At 51.0% G+C, this 21,399-nt stretch overlaps 1 protein-coding gene across 2 annotated transcripts in view; it reads right to left on the bottom strand.

Moving 5' to 3' along the window:
- Positions 1–21,399, bottom strand: part of LOC142306257 (cytosolic beta-glucosidase-like) — a 146,345-nt gene that overhangs the window by 100,163 nt on the left and 24,783 nt on the right. The window contains exons 2-3 of one of the 2 annotated variants that reach the window (XM_075346928.1): positions 17,504–17,649; positions 6,035–6,198 (exon numbers count right to left, since the gene is read on the bottom strand). In XM_075346928.1, coding sequence (XP_075203043.1) covers positions 6,035–6,198; positions 17,504–17,580 — 241 coding nt within the window. In that variant the 5' untranslated portion in view covers positions 17,581–17,649. Of the gene's footprint in view, positions 1–6,034; positions 6,199–17,503; positions 17,650–21,399 lie in introns of those variants that run through there. The other variant, XM_075346929.1, reaches the window with a different exon arrangement.

The raw sequence follows: 21,399 nt of genomic DNA, 5'->3' as shown, positions 1-21,399 counted from the left end.
CCACACCCCGGTTAGGAACATCAAGGTCAGACACAAATCCTTGTTGCCTCCCTCCAGGGGCTGATGTCCACACCAGGTGGGGCGGAGCCAGGCGGTTGGCTCCACCCACCGAGGAGTTCACAGTCCTGGAGGCGGGAAAAGGAAAGCAGATCAGTTTTGGAGTTGAGTCAGGGAGGTGGTAGTAGAGGAACTGACTGGCCGTGTCCGGGTACGTGGCCCGGGCACATAAACAGCAAGGTGGGCAGACGGTGGTGACAGTCTGCAGGAGAGGCCGATTGACGCACAACCGTAAGGACCGGGGACGGGCGGTGGCCCGCCGGTACCGGACCGGGGAGCGAAGACAAGCCAGCACCATCCGGCAGGGCCTACGGACCCCGACCAGGCTAGGAGTCACCGTAAAACCGGTCAAATCCGTCAGCGACGGGAACCTCCGGGGTTTCCCAGCAGTAAAGACCCGACTGAAGGCAACCGTCCAAACCGTGAGGGAGATAAAGCTACCGCCAGAGCTAGAGCTCCCAGGGCCAGAGCCTGCGGGCAAAGGAAGGGCTCCCTTAGCCAACATACCGCTGGGGAGCGGGCTATCAGTGGGAAGCCATTGGGGCCGAGAACAGAACACCGGTGCAGGGAGAGACAGTTACCGCCAACCTACCGAGAGTGACCGCCGCAGCCGTCTCTGGGACTCGTCCATCCAGCCGTTTGTTTTACCAGAGACTCCGTGTGCGTTACTGGCTGAGTAAGTACCACCGTGCCGTCTGGCACTGCGCTGCCCCGCGACCCTGCACCCGGCCAGGCCCCGCAACCCATCTTCCAACCTCCACCACCGAGCCCTGGGACCACCAAAAACCCCCCTACCCACGGAGGGGAGAAAACATCTCAGCTACTCCCTGTCAATGCTCCCGGGATCCCCGTACAGAGCAGTGGTGGTGTCCCAACCTCACCACAAACCGTGGGTGGCGTCACGGACAATATCCCTAAACCAAACCACCCCTTTCACTCACGGGCGAGGAGCGCCGCTCGAGTCCCCGGGATCTGGCCCACCGCTTGAGCCACCGACCGACCGAGCGAGCAGCAGCAGCAGCCGGACCTGAGCAGTGGGTGAGCGCAGCGCCCTCCCCGCCCGCGACAAACACAACATGCATTGAAGAATGAAGTACTTTGTGGAAGGAGTTAGCCTGCAATGCGGTCCCATCCCACAGATGAAGAAGCAGTGACAGCCCCATTGTCCCCAGTGCTGTATGTGCCCACATCGTTCCCAGTGATGTATATGACCCCAGCCCTTCCCAGTGATGTATGTGCCCCCCACCTTTACAAGTGCTGTATGACTTCGGCCCTCTCCAGTGCTGTATGTGCCCCCAGCCTTCCACAGTTCTGTATATGACCCCAGCCATTCCCAGTGCTGTAAGAGACTCCAGCCTCCTCTGTGATGTCTATGTCCACAGCCCTGCCCAGTGATGTATATGCTCTCAGCCCTCCCGAGTGTATGTGCCTCAACATCTCCTGTGATGTGCATGTCCCAGGATGTCCTGTAATGTATATGCCCCTGCATCTCCTATGATGTATATATGCCCCAACATCTCCTGTGATGTATATACTGCAGCCCCCATGTCTCCTGTGATGTACAGTATATGCTCCAGCCCCAGTGTCTCGTTTGATGTATATACAGCAGTCACATGGTCTCCTTTGTGATTTATATTCAGCAGTGACAGAGTCTCCTATGTGATGTATATGCTTTACAAAACATCAAAAAGTTGAGTGCATTCCAGACTGATGCAAGCCTGGAAAAGCAGTTGTGAGAAATAACAACATCAACTTCACCTAATATGACAACCTCACCAAGGAGAAGCAGTTCCAGCCATCACATTAGGGGTGAGTTAATTGCTTGACCAAATAAAGCAGAGTAATTTTCAAGTTGATAATTTTGTGCCGCCCCTGAATGATAGTAGAAGTATCCAAATGGTCCTTGGCAGAAAAAAGGTTCCCCACCCATGATCTATAGTATAGAGAATTCTACAGTGCCAATATACACACATGCCACTTACAGTAGTAGTAAGCGCTCTGTGCAGTGTGGGAATCTATAAAATGTGACGTGTCTGGTGCAGTATTATGGGTAATTCTGTAGTTTCTGCAATTTTGCATTCAAATTATTACGGTGTTGAAATTATTATGTGCTCTTTGTCTAATGCTTCCTTTTGGGTACTCCAATGGTGCATAGCTGTGGGTACTCTGCTACCTTGGTTTGAGGACATCTGTATGTAAGAACAAGTAAGAACACAAAAAAACAAGTGACCAACACTTTCTAACTAGTGATGAGTGAGCACTACCATGCTCCAGTGCTCGTAACTACTGATGAGTGAGCACTACAATGCTCGAGTGCTCGTAACTAGTGATGAGTGAGTACTACCATGCTCGGGTGCTCGGTACTCGTAACTAGTGAGGAGCGAGCACTACCTTGCTCATGTGTTCTGTTCTCAGAACTAATGATGAGTGAGCACTACCATGCTCAGGTGCTTGGTACTCGTAACTAGTGATGTAGCACCCAGGGGGCAGGGGTTGTCAGGCACAGAAGTCTCACGTATCTGAGCTACTCGTCAGCAGGCCATGCTGGTGTGATGATCTTGGATGTCGCGGTGGCCTACCGGCTTTGTGCCCTGAGGTGTACACCAAAAAGGAGGGAAAATGATGGAGGTAGTAGTAAGATGAATGTCGTGACGCCACCTGTGGTATGCGGCCAGGGAATAGCCGTCGCTGCTGTCACTGTCCTCCGGGGCAGATGGTAGTAGCAGCCAGAGATGGTTTCGCCGAGGTGCGGGGCGGCTGTGTCGGTAATAAAGAGTCCGAGTCTGCTGCTGCGGTTCCAGGTGTCTTTAATCACAGTTTGTGCCGCTCGCCTGGGTAATGACGGTCACCTTCTGTGATGTGCTCCGTCGACCACGGATAAGTTAGGAGAAGCCACCGGTGTTTGATAGCAGAAAGTCCTTTTCTAGAGTTGCCCTTCCCTCTGTGAGGCACCTGGGCTGAGCACTCCGCTCTAAGCCCCAGGTCCTGTGAAGAGAAGAAAGAGGTGGTGTCGTGTCGCCAGAACTGAAGTCCTGGCTAGACTGACTGGTGATTGTGTGAGTTTGGTCCTATTAATACACCAAGTGGAACCCGCCCCCCAGGTGGTTGTCCTAGTGACCGGGGAATTCCCATGCTTCGTGATGGCCAACTCCCTGCTTACCCTAGCACAGCTCCCAAGAGAGAAGGCTCCTAGGCCTTCTGTAAAGTGTGAATGTGGCACACCGGGGATTAACCCTCTCCTTATCCGAGGCAAATACTGAAGCTTAAATGAGTTGCAATACTCTGTGGCGACTGAAGCCTCAGGGGCGCCACACTAACACTACCATGCTTGAGTGCTCGGTACTCGTGATGAGTGTGCACTACCATGCTCGGGTGCTTGGTACTTGTAACCAGTGATGAGCGAGCACTACCATGCTCACATGTTCGGTTCTCGGAACTAGTGATGAGTGAGCACTACCATGCTCAGGTGCTCAGTACCCGTAACTAGTGATGAGCAAGCACTACCATGCTCGGGTGCTCGGTACTCGTAACTAGTGATGAGTGAGCACTACCATGCTCAGGTGCTCGGTACTCGTAACTAGTGATAGTGAGCACTACCATGCTCAGGTGCTCGTAACTAGTGATAAGTGAGCACTACCGTGCTCGAGTGCTCAGTACTCCTAACGAGCAGTTGGATGCTCGTATAGCAAATACCAGCAAGAAAAGGCATGTATAAGGCCTCTAAGAAAAATGACTAGGGACCCTAAGGGAATAATATGAACAATTACAATTCGTGCTCCTGGAATTCTATGGTGGAACAGAAAGAACATCATATAATTCAGCATATAGAGTAAAATTTCAATATTTAAAGATACAAAACTATGCAAGATAATTAAAGGAGTTATCCGACAAACTCCAAAAAATAGTCTTAAGCTAATCTGTGCTGTATTGCCATATAAAATACATTATTTTATTTTTTGTTTTCTAACTTTTGCTCCTTTTGAATTATCACTTTACTCTCTGCAGTCACTTTATTTACCTGCAGCTCAAGCAAACTTGACTTTTTTGTTTCCTTGGTTGCCAAACCTCACAGTCAGAGCTGGCACTGCCCGGCCTCACTGTCCAGCCCCGCCCTCTGCACACTCATTGGCTGTCAGTATTCTGCCCAGCACAGACCTCTAGCAGAGGACAATATGGGCACATATAATGTAGTATTGTGCCCATTCTTATGCCCATCGTGTAGTAATGCCCCCAACCTGTAATATGCCCTATGCTTGTGCCCATCCTATAGTGATGCCCCCAACCTGTAATGTGCTCCATCCTTGTGCCTGTCCTGCTCATCCTATAGTAATGGCCCCTTTCCTGGTCCTCTTCCATGATGTAGTACTGTCCCCTATTCTGCCATACTTCACACATGCAAAAAAATAAAGACAAATCCTCCTCATCTGTCCTCGTTCCCTCGGTGCCCTGCTTCTGACAGTGCTTTATATCAGAGGACAGATTCCCGGGCGCTGCTCAGATGGGAGCTTTGTATACAGCTACTACAATGATCAGCTGCTTCCTCTGATTGGATTACACAGAGCCGAGGAATCTGTCATCTGTTATAAAGCGCTATCAGCAGCCCCAGCACAGGCAGTGAGTAGCAAGGGGGCCACTGCCTGCGTGCTGCAAGAAGGATCAGGGGCCGCATATAGCATACCTGCAGCGTCTTAGCCTGGGTTCACACATAGCGACAGCGATAACGACGTCGCTGTTACGTCACCATTTTCTGTGACGTAACAGCGACATAGTAAGTCGCTGTTATGATCGCTGCTTAACTGTCAAACATAGCGACGTAGCAGCGATCATAACGTCACTACATGTGCAGAGAGCAGGGAGCCGCGCACACTGCTTAGCGCTGGCTCCCTGCTCTCCTAGCTACAGCACACATCGGGTTAATTAACCCGATGTGTACTGCAGCTACATGTGCAGAGAGCAGGAGCCGGCACTGGCAGCGAGAGCGGCGGAGGCTGGTAACGAAGGTAAATATCGGGTAACCACCTTGATTACCCGATGTTTACCCTGGTTACAGCTTACCGCAGGCTGTCAGACGTCGGCTCCTGCTCCCTGCACATTCAGGATTGTTGCTCTCTCGCTGTCACACACAGCGATGTGTGCTTATCAGCGGGAGAGCAACAATAAAAAAACGAACCAGGGCTGTGTGTAACGAGCAGCGATCTCACAGCAGGGGCCAGATCACTGCTCAGTGTCACACACAGCGAGATCGCTAATGAGGTCACTGCTGCGTCACCAAAACCGTGACGTAGCAGCGATCTCAGCAGCGATCTCGCTAAGTGTGAAGCAACCCTTAGGCTATGTGCGCACTTACCGGATTTTGCCGCGGATTTTCCGCGGATTTGCTGCATGTTTCGCTGCAGAAAATGTTCATAACATCTCTGCAGTGAATCACCAGCAAATCCTATGGAGAAAAAAAATCCTGTGCGCACTAGGCAGAATTTGACAGCTGCATGTTTTGCTGCGGAAATCCCGCAGCAAAAACAAGTGCATGTCACTTCTTTTCCGTAGGTAGCTGCAGGTTTTCCCTAATCTAATGTAAAAATCACGCAGGGAACAGCTTGCGGAAAAACCGCACCAAATCCGCACCAATTCCGCACCAAATCCGCACCAAAACGCGACAATCCGCATGCAGATTTGGGTGCGGATTTGGGTGCGGATTTTTTCCGCAGGTGATAAGATCTTTGAGAGCCTGCGGAATTTACGCAAGGAAATTTCATTTCCCAGTGCGCACATAGCCTTAGACCACTGCACTACGGAATGTGTGGGAGGGTGCGGGAGTAGGTTGGTGGGTACTCCACACACGGTACCCACCCAGCAGGGCAGGTAGTTAGTTGGTATCTACTTACATGGCCCAACGTAGACCGATAGTGAAATGACAAAAAAAAGGCAAAATAAGCCGGATAACCCCTTCAACAGAGAGAAGAATAATTTAACATTATACCTGGATTTATGTAAGAAATCCTTTCTTCTTTATTCAAGACATAGGCAAAGATTAAAATGCAGTGCCGAGGCACACACCCCACGTGACCCGGACGCGTGTCCGCCGCACACACCGTGCCCTCAAATGATAGGATAACACAAGATGTTATAGGTGAGTATTTAAATCTAAAACAAGTGAAGGAAAAAGGTAAAACTATTTTAACCCTTCCAAATCACTTTTATATCACACAGGAATGACACATATAGATTGCAGAGAACGTTCTAATAGATGTAATAAAGATCGTTTCTATAATTCATGCCCATAGCGAATTTCGTTTTTAGTTTTAGAATCCAATGAGCCTCTCTGAGGGAAAGATTTTTTTATCAATTGCCACCTCTGTCCGGAGCTTTTACTTTTTCAAGAGCATAAAATGAGAAGGAAGATATGTCACCTTTGTGTCCTGAGACAAAGTGTTTTGCAGCCCCTGAGTATGAAAAATTTAGATTTGTAATATTTGAGATCTGCCCTGCAATGCGTTTTTTTTTTATTTTCCGAGTAGTATCTCCTATGTGCTTTATTTCACAGAGGACTCTATGCAGTAAATGACATGGTCTGATTCACAATTTGAAAAAGTCCTTTTCTCTATCGTTTCATTGGAGGACACAGGACCATGGGTTATGCTGCTGTCACTAGGAGGCTGACACTAAGTAAACAGAAAAAGTTAGCTCCTCCCCAGCAGTATAACCCCTGAGCCGGAGGCGGGCTCAATCAGTTTTTTGCTTAGTGTCGTAGGAGGCTGATGTGGGCCGACTGGGCCCCCTTCAGCCACTTGATTTTTTGCGTATATTTTTTCATTTTTTCTCTCGGCGACGCTCGTCGCTCTCATCTGTTGGAATTACTCTTTTTCTGCAGGTATCGTTTTCTCTACTCAGCTCTCGCAGCCCGTGTGGGTACCACTCCCCTGGGTCGCAGAAGCTTGACTTGTCGGGCCCTCTCCCCCGTCCAATTCCACGGTACCACTCCCGGGTTGGCATGTGGGGCTATTCCTTCCGGGGCACCCCCTATTCACCCTGCGGTATCACCCCAAAGGGTGCAAGGGGCATACAGCAGGGACTGGACCTCGCAGCGCGTCTGGATGATGATCGGGCCCGCAGCGCTGCTTCACTACAGAGGGGCTCCCTACCCTCACCGGCGTCCACCTGCCTGACTGCCTGCCTGCCTGCCTGCCTCATTCTTCTTCTGCGGCCCGCAGCCAGCCCTCCGGTGTGCGGAGCACGCAGACACAGGTGCAGAGCTCCACGCCTGCACACTGCCAGATGCGGCGCCGCCGACCAGGTAGGACACTCCCCCTACCTTCTCCCGGGCGGCTACAAGATATAGGCCCCGGTCCGGGCCTACTCACCGAGCACCCCGGCCTCGCCCCCATCCGGCGCTGGAGTCCACACAGGCAGGGCTCGGCCGGTGCCCGGACATTGCTGCGCGCTGCCGCTCCCGCAGGTAGGACCGTCGGTCTCTACTTTTCCCTGCGCCGGCTGTTGCAAATTTAGGCCCCAGTCCGGGCCTACTCACCGGGCGCCCCAGCCACATCCCCATCCGGCGCTGCAGTCCTCTCCACAACCGCAGTGCTCGGCCGGTACCAGCTGCCGCGCTGCCGCTCCCGCGGGTAGAACCGCGGTCTCCAGATTCACATGCGCCGGCTGCCTCAAAATTTAGGCCCCGGCTTCGGCCCTGTCTCCGGCGTCACAGGCCCGCCCCCCGCCGCATCGCTATTGGCCGCCGGCCGCTCCGTCTCCGCCCTCCTCTCAGCCCCAGGCATCACAGTGGGGGCGGTGGATGCTTTTTCCCGCTCTCCTGGGCCCGCCTCCAGCCTCCTCAGCGTTCATTCAAAAAAAAAAAAAAAAAAGAGGGGATTATGTCAAACTCCTGGTATGCGGTTTGCTGACGCTGCAGCAGCCCGTATATCAGGGGAAAATAGACCCAAGTCTTCCATGTTTATTAAATACAGTGGGGTTTTTTACTCAGGGCTTGCGTTTTGTACATTATATTTTTTAACCCCTTCAGGTACCTTTTTCGGGCTTGCATCAGACACATCCCAATAGGGTTAGGCTATAGAGCTCTCAGAGCTGAGTTTTTTTTTTAGTCATTTGAGACCGGTACCTCAAGTTTGCGTTTTCCTTAATGGTAATTTTCCGCACATAATGGCAGATTGGGGTTGACAGCTACCGCAGTCACTGGCACCGCACGCCCCTGTATCTCGCCCCTGTCGGCTGGTTAATGCCCTGTCTCAGGCCAGATATTCCCTCGTTGACGTCCCTCGGGTTTGTGCACATGCGCTGCGTCCCCCGCCGACGCTTGGTCATACCATCCACAGAACGGCGCCATTCCCTCGGGGAGACGAGTTCCGTACCAGGGACCTTTTTCCTAGGCTAGAAGCGGACCCGCCAGGTCTCGTCTTTCGTGGCCCCCCAGTTTTTCCACCTTATTCCCCAGGTCCAGACTGCCCTTCCTCCGGTAGTCTTCCGACCTCCCGGGTGATGGCCCAGGCTTTCCACCTCCGCTGGACTCCGAGCAGGACCTGGATGTTTTGGCGCAGGACGAATAGCATGCTGGAAACGGTGAGTCAAGCCGTAAGGCTACGGACAGCCCCTCTTCTCTCCGTGCACCCAGGTCTCCTTTAGGGCGTTTGGAGCAGACCCTTGATGTGCTCGGGGGACATCCAGAGTTCGCCGAGTTACCGCGTGTTCACAGACAACCACCAGACACGACGTTTACCAGCGGTAAGCCATGTCATTGTCATTATTCCCTTCTCCAAGGGGTTTTCGGAGAGTATGGCCATGCTACACTGGAGTCGTTGACCACAGACATCTACCAGACACGGCGTTTACCAGCGGTAAGTCATGTATTTTGGTCATTATCATTCCCCCGTAGGGCTCTGGAGAGAGGGGGCAGTCACCTTGCAGAGACGAAGAGGGCAGGCCCCTGCGGTTTCATTGGAATACAGTTCGCCGTGTGACTACGTTATCACGGATATTCCCAGGCCTCGATTTTTACCAGTGGTAAGTCCTTTTATTGTCATTACCCCTTCTAGAAAGGGGGCTCCAAATGGAAGGGGCACCCCACCCTGTAGTCGACCCGCCTGTGTTCCTCCGGGTTTCTCGTCCCGAACGTGGCGTCCCTCAGAGAATCAGCGAACTCCATACGCAGCGGACCAAGTTCCACCTATGCCGTCCCAGGACTGGTTATCATCTTCAGTGAGTACCCTCTCTTCACATACCTGGGGCATGCCTGCCGCTCGGCCTGAGCCTCTACCATCAGTGTGTCCACCCGTCGAGACCTCTGACTCGGGATCAGGAACGCAGATTCGGCATCTAGGAGGTCACTGACTTCCCTGCTGACTTTAGGGAACGCCCCTCTGAAGATAGGCGAGTTCAGTGGCCCCCCTTGGCTACGTCAGGGTAGAGTACTTCTCTCCCCTAGACTACGTAAGGGAAGGGTCCATCCTTTTCCCTGCATCGACCCAGAGGCATCAGGATCGTCCCCTCACACTAGGTCCCAGCCCGTTCACGCCGCTCTCGTCAGGAAGCCTCTATCCCTCCAACAGCCCCTCCGCCTTGCGTGGCAGTGGACCGTTCCAGTTTTTTATAAGAGCGCTGACAGGGATCTCTGTCCCTGCGCACCCTACTCTACAGGGCTGCTTGGTTCTCTACGCCCAAGTACGGCCGGGAGGTCCAGGGTTCTCCCTTCAAGGTTCCTTGCTTGAGGTTTAGACCGTCATATTCACTTTCCGCTACTAGAGTAGCTGAGATACCGGAACGAGTCCTCCCAGACCCCGGCTCGGTCCATCATCCCTTAGGCACGTTTTTTTCGAGCCCGTTCAGGGGGAGCTACTCCTCACGCAGGAATAGTTTCCTTCCTGACACAGAGTTCCGCGTACCCTTGCCACCCGCTCCCGTTTTGGCTATGCGAGCCCTCGGCAGTCTGTGCAGGTGATAGCGACGGTGCACGTACCAGATTTCATCCCTTTCTCTCCAGTGGACCACACTGAAGATCGGAGACAAAGAGGGTTCCGTCTTCACGGTTGATCCGCCAATCTTCTCATAGCGGACCAGTCTTCGAAATCGTCCCTTGAGAAGCTTCCCTTCCCTCCGCTGGAGGATATTCTCAACCGTCACCAGTCTCCCGTGCTAGGGTATGCTACCCCCACTTTTTCCTCGGCACGGTCCCGAGGGACAGCCCTAGAGCGTTGTTTCCACTTCAACATTCCGGAAGCCAGAGCCATCCGGTTAGCACGGCTACAATTCTTCTCTGGGTCGGGCCTTGCCCAGTCAGGTTCCAGTCGGACCATGCCACAGCGGTGACGTGCATCATCCACCAGGTAGACCCAGAGAGTGTCATGGCAAAGGAAGAGGCCAAGAAGATTTTGCCCTGGGACGGGTCCATTAACTCGCTATCTCGGCAGTCCATCCCTGGCATGGACGTTTTGGACGGCCGATTTTTTCGGTAGGAAAGACCTCCCTTAGGAAAAGTGCTCCTCAACAGGGAAGTCACCAGTCAGTTCACGGGCGAGGGAAGACCTCCAGTCGTGGACTTATTGTTCTCCCGTTCCAACTTTCAAGTCAATAGTGCTTCGAGTGTACCACCTGCTCTGGACTAGGTGACGACACCCTCGACCGGTCGTGTAGCCTGTTCAGGTTCTCCTGCATCTTCCCGCAGCTTCCCATGGTCTCGAGGGTTCTCAGGATGGACCAAGGCAACGATGCCTCTGGAGTGACCCAGGCGAGCATAGTTCGCATAGCCTACTCAACTCCTCACGGAGGCCCCGGGGCTCCTTCCCGACCGCCAAGTTATCTGTGTCGGGGCCCCTCTCCTCTACCAGGACTCAAAGGTCCCAAGTTCGACGGCCTCACCAGTGGATCCCGGGTACTGCCTCGGTCAGGCCTGTTGACAAGAGGATTACAGACAACGTTGAGGGCCGGGAATCAAGTTTCCTCCAGGATTTATTCCACTAGGAAAGAGCTCCCCCGGTGGGTGAGGACCACATCTTCCCTCCTTTTTGCTGGCATTCTTCCAGTCAGATCCGAATGCGGCCCTCTCGCGCGTCCCTGTATCGGCCAGGTGTCGGCCCGTTTCGCTTCGGTTTTTTTCGGAGTCTTTTCACTTCCGTCATCCAATCAGAGCCTTCGCTCTGAGAAGCGTCCATCTGGCTCGGCTGTTTCATCGTTTCACCAAAAACGTGGATTCTTTTTTCCAGTGAGGGTTTCGTTCAAGGTACCCCCTTTTTTCCCGGCTCCACCTGTTTTTGTTAGGTGGGCGCCTCGTGGCCATCTCGTTGTTACAGACAGCATCAAGGCGGACAGCCCTCTTGTCGTTCTTCCCCCCTTTTGTTTTCCAGCACCTCCAGCAGGACAGGGGGAGGCTCCGGCCAGAACTCTTCGTTTCTGTCCAAGGCAGCTCGCTGTTTCCTTCCAGAAGAGGTGTTTAGTATTCGGTTTTCGGTTCTAGTCTCCTCTCTCAGCCGGAAAGGGGCCTAGTTCGTTCCAGAACTGGTACGAGCCCTCAGTCTTACATGTCTGCAGGACACCCTTTTCGGTTACACCGACAACCAGTCCACCCTTCCACCCGGTCCCAAGAGGCGCATGCCGGCGCCAGGGGCCAGATTTTTCACATGGATCCATTACTCCATATGTGAAGACTATCGCATGAAGGGCGGACTTCCGCCGCGGTCTACCGAGCAAGGGGTACCCCTTGGGCGATTGGACTACAGATGTCGACCGTCCAGGTTCCCTGGGCCGCCACCCGATCTAGTCGGCATACCTTTACTAGTTTCTACCAGGCTCACACCCAACCTTCGGCAACGGCCAGCCTTGGAGTAAGGTTTGCGGGTGGCAGTGACACACCTGTAACAACGTAGGTGCTTGTAAGTCTGGCGCAAGCCCGACGGGGAAGCGGTTACCTTCCTATCTCCGGTGATGGTTTTTCTTCCCACCCAGGGACTGCTTTTGGACGTCCCATGGTCCTGTGTCCCCCAATGAAACGATAGAGAAAGAAGGATTTTTGTGTACTCACCGTAAAATCTCTTTCTCTGAGTCTTCATTGGGGGACACAGCACCCACCCTGCTTGTGTTATTTGTTATATATATTACCTGTCGGTTACCTCAGTGGCTATTTCCCCAGGCCACTGGTCACACGACTACTATTCATAGTTTTTATCTGTATTATCCAGAATGGTTTGATTCTCCTCCTACTGCTTGTGCACTAAACTGATTGAGCCCGCCTCCGGCTCAGGGGTTATACTGCTGGGGAGGAGCTAACTTTTTCTGTTTACTTAGAGTCAGCCTCCTAGTGACAGCAGCATAACCCATGGTCCTGTGTCCCCCAATGAAGATTCAGAGAAAGAGATTTTACGGTGAGTACACAAAAATCCTTCTATGCCATATACTGCATTATCTGGAGCTGAGAAAGACGTTTTCTTGTTCTGTGCCAGTTTGCAGGCATTACAACAACTTCTCCCACCTCTATAGAAACCTGACACTCATAGCCATTTACCATAACCCCCCCTTCCCTGGATGTTCTTGCAAAAAAGGCTGGGTGATAAGAGTATTACCAAGGGAAACTCCTCAGGGGTACTTCACACAGCGAGATTGCTACTGAGATCGCTGCTGAGTCACGGTTTTTGTGACCTCATTAGCGATCTCGCTGTGTGTGACACTGAGCAGAGATCTGGCCCCTGCTGTGAGATCGCTGCTCGTTACACACAGCCCTGGTTCTTTTTTTATTGTTGCTCTCCCGCTGATAAGCACACATCGCTGTGTGTGACAGCGAGAGAGCAACAATCCTGAATGTGCAGGGAGCAGGAGCCGGCGTCTGACAGCCTGCGGTAAGCTGTAACCAAGGTAAACATCGGGTAACCAAGGTGGTTACCCGATATTTACCTTCGTTACCAGCCTCCGCAGCTCTCATGCTGCCAGCGCCGGCTCCTGCTCCCTGCACACGCTAAGTTAAGCGGTGTGAGCTGGTAACTAAGGTAAACATCGGGTAACCATACCCGATGTTTACCTTAGTTACCAGTGTCTGCAGCTTCTAGATGCCGGCTCCGTGCAAGCGCAGCGTCGCTTGCACGTCGCTGCTGGCTGGGGGCTGGTCACTGGTCGCTGGTAAGATCTGCCTGTTTGACAGCTCACCAGCGACCATGTAGCGATGCAGCAGTGATCCTAACCAGGTCAGATCGCTGGTCGGATCGCTGCTGCATCGCTAAAGTGTGAAGGTACCCTCATTGTGTTACTCCCCAGTCTCACAAGCTCGTTGCCTTGGAGTAACCCTCGACTCTGCTCTATCCTTCAAGCCGCACATCCAAGCCCTTTTCACCTCATGCAGACTACAACTCAAAAATATCTCCCGGATCCGTGCTTTCCTTAACCAAGAATCAGCAAAAACATTAGTGCATGGCTTCATCATCTCCCGCCTCGACTACTGCAACCTCCTGCTCTCTGGCCTCCCTTCCAATACTCTTGCACCCCTCCAATGTATCCTAATCTCTGCGGCCCGCTTAATCCACCTCTCACCTCGCTATTCCCCAGCCTCGCCACTTTGCCAATCCCTTCACTGGCTTCCCATCGCTCAACGACTCCAGTTCAAAACATTAATCATGACATACAAAGCCATCCACAACCTGTCTCCTCCTTACATCTGTGACCTAGTCTCCCGGTACTAACATACACGAAACCTCAGATCCTCACAAGATCTCCTTCTCTACTCCTCTCTTATCTCCTCTTCCCACAATCACATACAAGATTTCTCCCAAGTCTCCCCCATACTCTGGAACGCTCTACCTCAGCATATCAGACTCTCCCCTACCGTGGAAAGCTTCAAGAGGAACCTCAAGACCCACCTCTTCCAACAAGCCTACAACCTACAATAGCCCTCAGTCCAGTAGACCACTGCGCAACCAGCTCTGTCCTCACCTATTGTACCATCACCCATTCCCTGTAGACTGTGAGCCCTCGCGGGCAGGGTCCTCTCTCCTCCTGTACCAGTCTGTTTTGTACTGTTAATGATTGTTGTACGTATACCCTCTTTCACTTGTAAAGCGCCATGGAATAAATGGCGCTATAATAATAATAAATAATAATAATAAATTGTGCAACTATTCTGTAGCCCCCTGATATAATCTGACTGACAAAAGGATCCTGATTGTCTACAGGTAAGTATTTAATGTGAACCTGTAAGGTCCAATATGCTCCCAGAACCACGAGCAGTTCTGGGTGCATATTGCTAATCCCTGCCTAACCGTCACTGTATACACTAGCATAGATAAAGAGATCTTTAGAAAAAGTATTTCTAAATATCTTTATCTTATGTTAATGAGGCTGGGTACTAGTCCCGAGGGCGTTTCTCCCCGTACCTAGTCAGCCCACATAGCATGGTAGTACGGCCCTGCGGGCGTACTAAGAAGCTAATGATACAAAACGACGCCCATATCTCACTGTCAATGGCAGCCGGCGGAGGATAGATGTGCACTGGGAATGATCTGGAGTCTTCAGCACTTCTGGTCATGCGCACTGTACCTCAACTGAAGCCAGGAAGCTCACACCCGGCATCAGTTTAGTGTGCATGATCGTAAGCCTCGGGTGCTCCGGATCATGAGCTCTGTGGATCCATCCTCCGCCGGCTGCCATAAAAAGTGAGGTATGTGCAGCATCGCTGTATATTCATTAGCATGTTAGTACTCCCACAGGGGCGTGCTAACATGCTATGTGGGTCAACTAGCTAAGGGGAGAAACACCCTTTGGACTAGTCTTCGCGCTCACTTGCATAAGATAAAAGCTATTTAGAAATACACTTTCTAAAGATCTCTTTATCTACGCTACTAGATACAGGGACAGTTAAAGCCCCGTTACATGCAATGACATATCTAATGATATGTCGTCGGGGTCACGGAATTCGTGACGCACATCCAGCGTCGTTAATGACGTCGTTGCGTGTAACAGCTCCGAGCAAGTGTTAACGATCAAAAATACTCATTTTATTGATCGTTGATACGTCGTTCATTTTCAAAATCTCGTTGGTCGTTGTGGACGCAGGTTGTTCGTCGTTCCTGAGGCAGCACACATCGCTACGTGTGACACCCCGGGAATGACGAACAACAGCTTACCTGCGTCCTCCGGCAACAAGCTGTTCTCCACCCCTCCGCTTCTATTGGTCAGCCGCTGTGTGACGTCGCTGTGACGGCGCACAAACCTCCCCCTTTGGCTAGGTTCACATTTTCGTTTTTTATGATCAGTCACAATCCGCCGCTCTGATAAACAATGCAATCCGTTTGGCGGACTCCGTTGTTCCCATAGACTGTATGAGCGGCGGATTGTGACTGATGCCCTTGCGTTGCATCCGCCGCCCAACTGATCAGTCATGGAACAACTGACCATCGGGCAGCAGGAACGCAGCATGTAGCATTTTTTGAGCAGCGGAATCCTTTTGATTTTGCTGCGCATGTTCTCTCTCGGCGGCTGAACGATCAGCTGATCACCCGGCAGTTGCCTTCTATGAGCGATCAGCTGATCACCCGGCGGCCGGCTAATGAGAACGATCAGCTGATCACCCGGCGGCTGGCTAATGAGAGCAATCAGCTGATCACCCGGCGGCTGGCTAATGAGAGCAATCAGCTGATCACCCGGCGGCCGGCTAATGAGAGCGATCAGCTGATCACCCGGCGGCCGGCTAATGAGAGTGATCAGCTGATCACCCGGCGGCCGGCTAATGAGAGTGATCAGCTGATCACCCGGCGGCCGGCTAGTGAGAGCGATCGGCTGATCACCCGGCGGCCGGCTAATGAGAGTGATCAGCTGATCACCCAGCGGCCGGGTAATGAGAGCAATCGGCTGATCACCCGGCGGCCGGCTAATGAGAGCAATCAGCTGATCACCCGGCGGCTGGAACAACGGAAATGTGGACCTAGCCTTAACAAAGTGGTTGTTCGCCGGCCACAGCGACGTTGCTTGGAAGGTAAGTCCGTGTGACGGCTCTTAGCGATATTATGCGCCACGGGCAGCGATTTGCCCGTGACGCACAAACGACGGGGGCGTGTGCTTTCTCGAGCGACATCGCTAGCGTGTAAAGCAGCCTTTAGGCAGGAATTAGCAATATGTACCCAGAACTGCTCGTGGGTCTGAATGCATATTGCACCTGACAGGTTTCTTTTAAGGACTATATGCTTGATTTTATTGACATGAGCACTGAACACTATAGAAAAAGTTAGATTGGAATGTATTTTTTAGTATTGTTGTCTCTTTGACTGGAATTGCCATATAGGCCTGAGTGTCTTGATTGTCCCTTTACCTCATTTAAAGAGTGATGTAGTAAGTTTTTATTATATCCCCTGGGATCTTCGAGACTATTAGTACGATAAGGTGCCTACATGGAGATCCTTTCCAAGCAACAATACAGACTCAAAACCTATTCTAAAAAGGAACAGGTAGAGAGTGCAGCAGAAAACTCCCACAAAAAAGTACCATTCTCCTCATCTGAACTGGACTCTACAGATTATGGATCAGACACATCTTCTTATAACACCTCTAATAATGAAACTCGTTTTTCAAAATACTCAGCAGCGGAGGCAGAAGGTCTGCAAAGCGACACACACAGACGTTATCCCTCCAGGGAATGGAGGAAGCCGCATTAGAAAACAATAGGGACTAGTCCAGCCCCAGAAATCGATGTCGCTGATGACGCTTTATTTCAAGGTGGGGACATAGGCTGCAGCAGTTACCGCAGCCTCTGACCCTGATGGTGTCTCGCTTGAGTATACCATGCACTGGGATTCTTGATTAAATGTAATATCACATGAAGTTGTTAAAAAAATAAGATAGAGAGGGAAGAGTAGGGGAAATTTTAATTAAAGTGTATTAGAAAACACTTCAAATTATTACATTGTTATATACATATTTGGGGTTAAATCAGTATTAGGTTTGGATCACCACTTTGTACTCCCATTCGCTCGTTGAGACCAGCATGAAAAATGCCAGTCCCGATGACTCAGGACCTTCATGTCTAATCACTGTCTCCGTTCTTAAGAAACTGAGGTTTAGTTACACAAGTTAATTATGAAGTTTGGGACACTCTTGGTGTGGCCAAGAGACTCAGTGCCCCATCCTGCCTACTGGTTTTGCATGTCCACACTCACTCAATGGTGACTGACAGCACTGGTTTGCCTCAGCTTTCTCTACAGACAGTCCTCGGTCCACCACCAGTGAAAAAAAGGGGACGGGCAAAACCAGGGTGCGGGATGGTGCATTGAGCCGCTTGGCCACACCAAGTGTGCACCGTGCTCCAGAATTAGCATATGAAACTAACCTTCAGGCAGCGAATTGAGCAGTGAAGGTGCAAAAAAACCAGGGGAATATAATTTTAAGATTTTTAGAAGCTCCTGGTCTCTCATCAACTTCCACAATCAAAAAATAAATTTCCACAACCAACTGCGGAGATTTCCATTTTTACCTTCGATCTGATAGGCCGCTGTGGCTGCTCCCCAAGCAAATGAATCGGGAAACTTTAAACTTTCCATCCCTTCTCATGTATCACTTGAAATTTCTTATATATTTATTGGGCAGTATACTGTCCTGATATCCAACGAGATTCTCAATCTGGAAAATAAAAACAATATGGTTAAAAAATATTATTTACTTTCCTAAGAAGAAGCAAAACTTTGTAGAACAATTTATTGTGAAATATAGAAATGTAAAACAAGTGAACGTGTGAGGACGCTGCAAATTGTGAAATGTACACCAGGTGGCGACATTGCAGCATCTCACTGTATCTGGAATCCTGAAGCAAAAAAACTCAATCTGGACCATCAGCTTTCCTTCATACTGCGGCTTATTCAGATTCAGACGTCCTTTTTTCCACGGACAAAATATATTTTATTAGCCTTTCCTTTTGTACTTACTGTGTCTTATCTAATTGTGGTGTGATTTACAGACCAAACAGAATACGCCCAGGGAAAAAAGACAACACCATCCTGATATGATGCACAATATAGGGATTCAGTGTCACAGACTCCCATACAAAAAAAGGGACATTGCCTAGACTACATTTTTGGCGGGTTACTGCTCCATGAGAAAGTTTAATTGCTCTGTGCACATTTGTGTCAAGCCCTATATACTGTATAATTATATATATATATATATATATATATATATATACACATACATACATATACACATACACACATTATATATATATATATTTGCCTTATTCTGTGTCTGTCTGTCTGTCTTGCTCCAAAATTCTGTCGTTACCGTGACAAGCGTCTCATTGGCCGCTCGCCTTGCCCAGGCTCCGCCCCCCACACGGATTGGCCTCTCGCCCCGGCCCCCTGCACGCATTGGCAACTCGGCCCCGCCCCGCTCACGCATTGCACGCTCGCTCTGGCCCCGCCCCCCGCACGCATTCCCCAAACCGACACGGAGCCCCGACTCCCAGGTGAGTGCTGTACCCCCGGGAGCCCACACCAGCATACGCCGGCAACCCAGCCGACACATACCCTCGCATTGCTGGGGTTGCCGGCGTACGCTGGTGTGGGCTCCCGTGCGTGCGGGGTACACTGGTAACCATGGTACACATCGGGTAATATTGTGTAGCATGGTTACCAGCGTATGCCGGCTCCTTGCCTATTCAGATCGTTGGTCTCCCGCTGTCACACGCTGATGCGTGCTGCACAGCAGGAGACCAACAAGTGACCCAGCACTGTCTCTTTGAATACTTACCAGATGTGTAGCATGCTTACTAGCATACCCCAACTCCCGGCACACGTACGCTGATAACAATGATACACATCAGGTAACTATGGAAACCACTTTGCATAGTTGCCCCCTCGACCACGCCCCCACGCTCGGCCACGCCCCTGCTCGGCCTCTGCCCCGCTCGGCCACGCCCCCACACTCTGCCACGCTCGGCCACGCCTCCCACACACATTGGGCACCTATACACCTCCCTCCAGGACTACTCCACCTATTATACTCCTCTCCCCCCAGGACTACTCCTCCTGATAGGAGGAGTAGTCCTGGGGAGAAAGGAGTCTATCAGGAGGAGTAATCCTGGGGGGAGAGGAGTATAATAGGAGGAGTAGTCCTGGGGGAGAGCAGGATAATAGGAGGAGGAGTCCTGGGGGGAGAGGAGTATAATAGGAGGAGTATTCCTGGGGGGGGAGAAGAATAATAGGAGGAGTAGACCTGTGTGGAGAGCAGGATAATAGGAGGAGTAGTCCTGGGGAGAAAGGAGTCTATTATCCTGCTCTCCACACAGGTCTACTCCTCCTATTATCCTCCTCTCCCCCCAGGACTACGCCTCCTATTATTCTTCTCCCCCCCAGGAATACTCCTCCTATTATACTCCTCTCCCCCCAGGACTCCTCCTCCTATTATTCTGCTCTCCCCACAGGTCTACTCCTCCTATTATCCTCCTCTCCCCCCAGGACTACTCCTCCTATTATACTCCTCTCCCCCCAGGACTATTCCTCCTATTATCCTCCTCTCCCCCCAGGACTGCTCCTCCTATTATCCTGCTCTCCCCCAGGAATACTCCTCCTATTATCTTCCTCTCTCCCCAGGACTACTCCTCCTATTATCCTACTCTCCCCCCAGGACTACTCCCCCTATTGTACTCCTCACCTCCAGGACTACTCCTCCTATTATACTCCTCTCCCTTCAGGACTACTCCTCCTATTATCCTCCTCTCCCCCCAGGACTATTCCTCCTATTATCCTCCTCTCCCCCTAGGACTATTCCTCCTATTGTCCTCCTCTCCCCCCAGGACTATTCCTACTATTATACTCCCCTCCCCCCAGGACTACTTCTATTATACTCCTCTCACCCCAGGACTACTCCTCCTATTATCCTCCTTTCTCCCCAGGACTATTCCTACTATTATACTCCCCTCCCCCCAGGACTACTTCTATTATACTCCTCTCTCCCCAGGACTACCCCTCCTATTATACTTCTCTCCCTCCAGGACTACTCCTCCAACACACACACACACACACTGCACAAAACATACCTCCCCCCAAAACACACACACACTCACCCACACAAACCGTGCAACACACACAGCACCACACACACACACACACACACACACAACGCTGCAGACACACAGCGCTCCACAAGCAACGCAAAACACACAACGCAACACACAGCACCACACACACACACACAACGCTGCAGACACACCGCTCTACAAACAACGCAACACACAAAAAACACCGCTCTCACACACCCCCACCCAGACAACACCCAGAACATTTACAGCGCCCTACACAAACACTTGGCAACTACAGACAACATCCATATATATATAACAAAAATCATACAGTAACTACACAAATTCTAGAATACCCGATGCGTTAGAATCGGGCCAACTTCTAGTATATATTATATATACATACATATATACACAGTACAGACCAAACGTTTGGACACACCTCATTCAAAAAGAGTTTTCTTTATTTTCATGACTCTGAAAATTGTAGATTCACATTGAAGGCATCAAAGCTATGAATTAACACATGTGGAATGAAATAAAAAAAAAGTGTGAAACAAGTGAAAATATGTCTTATATTTTGGGTTCTTCAAAGTAGCCACCTTTTGCTTTGATTACTGCTTTGCACACTCTTGGCATTCTCTTGATGAGCTTCAGGAGCTAATCACCGGAAATGGTTTTCCAACAGTCTTGAAGGAGTTCCCAGAGATGCTTAGCACTTGTTGGCCCTTTTGCCTTCACTCTGCGGTCCAGCTCACCCCAAACCATCTCGATTGGGTTCAGGTCTGGTGACTGTGGAGGCCAGGTCATCTGGCGTAGCACCCCATCACTCTCCTTCTTAGTCAAATAGCCCTTACACAGCCTGGAGGTGTGTTTGGGGTCATTGTCCTGTTGAAAAATAAATGATGGTCCAACTAAACGCAAACCGGATGGAATAGCATGCTGCTGCAAGATGCTGTGGTAGCCATGCTGGTTCAGTATGCCCTCAATTTTGATTAAATCCCCAACAGTGTCACCAGCAAAGCACCCCCACACCATCACACCTCCTCACATGCTTCACGGTGGGAGCCAGGCATGTAGAGTCCATCCGTTCACCTTTTCTGCGTCACACAAAGACACGGTAGTTGGATCCAAAGATCTCAAATTTGGACTCATCAGACCAAAGCACAGATTTCCACTGGTCTAATGTCCATCCCCTGTGTACTTTCGCCCAAACAAGTCTCTTCTGCTTGTTGCCTGTCCTTAGAAGTGGTTTCCTAGCAGCTATTTTACCATGAAGGCTGCTGCACAAAGTCTCCTCTTAACAGTTGTTCTAGAGATGTGTCTGCTGCTAGAACTCTTTGTGGCATTGACCTGGT

Source organism: Anomaloglossus baeobatrachus, chromosome 1, assembly GCF_048569485.1.
Source record: "Anomaloglossus baeobatrachus isolate aAnoBae1 chromosome 1, aAnoBae1.hap1, whole genome shotgun sequence".
Classification (NCBI taxonomy): Eukaryota; Metazoa; Chordata; class Amphibia; order Anura; family Aromobatidae; genus Anomaloglossus; species Anomaloglossus baeobatrachus.
The sequence above is the reverse complement of the archived record's forward strand: the minus strand, read 5'-3'. Positions and strand labels throughout refer to the sequence as shown.